General features: G+C 38.7%; 1 protein-coding gene across 1 annotated transcript; it reads left to right on the top strand.

Moving 5' to 3' along the window:
* The first annotated feature begins 390 nt into the window (after window positions 1-390).
* LOC142629436 (putative receptor protein kinase ZmPK1) lies at window positions 391-2,964 on the top strand. Its single transcript, XM_075803427.1, has one exon. The coding sequence runs from the start codon at window positions 422-424 to the stop codon at window positions 2,813-2,815; it is 2,394 nt and encodes a 797-aa protein (XP_075659542.1). The 5' UTR covers window positions 391-421; the 3' UTR covers window positions 2,816-2,964.
* Window positions 2,965-3,187: the final 223 nt, after the last annotated feature.

Raw genomic sequence — 3,187 nt, 5'->3', positions numbered from 1 at the left:
AAATTGAAAAAAAAAAAAAAAACAAAAAACCCCCCCAAGACCTAGACTTTATCTTGATTAACTCTTCCAATAGCAAAATTCTCTAGATGCCGTACTCGCAGGAACAAATTACAATATTTGGTAATATTAAACAAAGTCTTCCAATAGCAGGTAGGATATCCTATGCTATCAATATCTATATAGTGTTTCATTAATTTTTCTCACTTGTCTAGCATGACGTGCCAAGTCTTGGTCTGCAAACTGAAAGGTTTCGTTATTTGCCATTTGCCTAGCAAGGAAAACAACGACTTCTGGTTTTGACTTGTGAGCATTTGCTATCTTCAATTATAAATATATATATATATATATATATATACGGTATGAATGAATAACATTTAACAAGTAGATTGATCTCGATCGTGCAATACCTCTTGCATTTCTCATGGACACCTCATTTTTCTTCCTTTTTCTATGTCTGTCACAAACTCTTCCTCTATCTTCCTCTAATACTTTTGACACACTCAGAGGCACTTCTCTATCTGTTGAGAACCCAAATGACATATTGGTTTCAGCAAATGGTGAATACTCAGCAGGTTTTCTCTCAGTTGGTGACAACGCTTTCTGCTTTGCTATATGGTTCAACAAATCCACAGTTTCCACCGTTGTTTGGATGGCAAACCGAGATGGTCCTGTTGATGGAAGAGGTTCACAACTCTCAGTTTTGAACGAAGGAAAACTTATCCTGACCAACTCAGTTGGTATCACCGTTTGGACCACTATAGCACCAGCCCTGACCTCATCCGAGGCCACCAATTTTCAACTACAGCTCCTGAACACAGGCAATCTCGTTCTTCATAATTCCAAAAGAGTTGTCATCTGGCAAAGCTTTAATTCACCAACAGATACTCTTCTTCCCCACCAAAAACTCACCATGGTTTCAAGCCTTATCTCAAGAAGAAGCCAAGATGACTATTCCTCTGGCTACTACAAGCTCTTTTTTGACAATGATAATGTGCTCCGCCTGCTCTTTCAAAGTCCAACAATGACAAGTCTGTACTGGCCGGACCCTTGGGTTGAAGACCCCGGACAAGTTGGAAGGTCTAAGTACAATACAAGTAGACAAGCACTACTAGATGACTCAGGCTATTTCTGGTCATCTGATGAATTCAAATTCTTTGCAGCAGATTTTGGTGCAGTAACTCACAGACGATTAACGCTTGATCCTGATGGCAATCTTCGATTATACAGTTTGCAAAAGATGAATGGGAGTTGGGATTGGGTTGTCACATGGCAAGCCTTCTCTCAACCTTGCCACATTCATGGAATCTGTGGACCCAATAGTCTGTGTACTTATGATCATGTTTCTGGCAGGAGATGCTCTTGCTTGCAGGGCTTCAAGATGAAAGATCACACTGATTGGTCTTACGGGTGTGAACCGGAATTCAGTCTCTCTTGCAACCGTACAGATGAGGCAAGCTTTGTCCAATTTGAACATCTTGAATACTATGGCTCAGATCTATACTACTATCCTAATGTTACCTTGCAGCAATGTCAAGATATATGCATGAATCGGTGTAAATGCAAAGGTTTTCAATTTAAATTTAGCAGCAACGGTACTGTGGGTGCATATAATTGTTACCCCAAGTTTCTGCTACTAAATGGTCACCAATCACCAAATTTTGAAGGAGATTTTTATTTAATAGTACCCAGAATTGGTCTTTCCTATAACAAGACTCCTGGTGAAGAATTGAGGTTAGAATGTTCTGACAAAAATTCCAAGCAACAAAGAATAACATACGAAAATAAGACGGTAAAGCTTTTGCTTTGGTTTGCCACTGCTGTGGGAGGTATTGAGGTGACCTGTCTTGTCCTGGTTTGGCTTTTCTTGTCAAGAAGTAGAAAAGATTCAAACTCAGCAGCACAAGGTTACCTCCTGACTAATAGAATTCAACGATTCACCTTTGATGAGCTAAGGAAGGCAACGCGAGGATTTAAAGAAGTGATTGGACAAGGAGCAGGAGGGATAGTATACAAAGGTGTACTGCCTGATCAGCGGGTTGCAGCAATCAAGCGACTCAATGAAGCCAACCAAGGAGAAGCTGAATTTCTAGCAGAAGTGAACACCATTGGGATGTTGAACCACATGTACTTAATTGAGATGTGGGGATATTGTGTAGAGAGAAATCATAAGCTTCTGGTGTATGAGTACATGGAGCATGGATCTTTAGCTGAAAATCTTAGTTCTAGTACACTTGATTGGAACAAGAGGTTTGAAATTGCTGTGGGAACTGCAAAAGGCCTAGCTTATCTGCATGAAGAGTGCTTGGAGTGGGTTTTGCATTGTGATGTAAAACCTCAAAACATACTTTTAGATGCTAACTATCAACCAAAGGTAGCAGATTTTGGCCTGTCTAAACTACTTAGTAGAAGTGCAGTTGATCATTTAAGCTTCTCCAAGATGAGGGGGACTAGAGGTTATATGGCTCCTGAATGGGTCTACAATCTTCCCATTACTTCTAAAGTGGATGTGTACAGTTATGGGGTTGTGCTATTAGAAATGGTAACTGGAAAGAGCCCAAAGGGCTTGCATAACTCTGACAGTGGAGAGACAAGAGACCATAAGAGGTGGGTCACATTAGTAAGAGAGACTATTGACATTGAGAATGCTACAATGTCATGGATTGAGGAAATTATAGATCCCATGATGGCTGGTAAATATGATAAGGCTAAGATGGAACTTCTGATCAAAGTTGCTTTGCAATGTGTGGCAGAAGACAAGGATGATAGACCCACCATGAATCGGGTTGTAGAAATGCTTTTAAGCCTTGAGGAATGATGTTGTTGGAAGAGTAATTTGAAAGATCTTATGTGTTTTTACTTTTATGAATAACAAATGTTTCTGAGCCGTAATAAAGGGATTTAATATTTATTCATCCTTCTACTTGCAAATCTTGAAAGGTTACACGATAGCCTTACACCATGGGTGAGATACATTATTAACAGCAATATTGTTATATTTGTTTTGAAATCTGTAGAAGTATACCAGGAAGTAATGCAACGTTAGATGCATTAAAAAAATATATTTGTATTTTATATTTACTGCATGTTGTAAGCATTAAAAGGTTTTCTTCAAAATCTAAATTTAAAATATACCAGAGGAGTCTATAAAATCATTTGTGATAAACAAGTTGCAATATTTACTATTAAA

Source organism: Castanea sativa, chromosome 3 (genome assembly GCF_040712315.1).
Source record: "Castanea sativa cultivar Marrone di Chiusa Pesio chromosome 3, ASM4071231v1".
In the NCBI taxonomy this organism is placed as follows: domain Eukaryota; kingdom Viridiplantae; phylum Streptophyta; class Magnoliopsida; order Fagales; family Fagaceae; genus Castanea; species Castanea sativa.
Note: the sequence above shows the minus strand (reverse complement) of the source record. Positions and strands in the feature narration are given on the sequence as shown.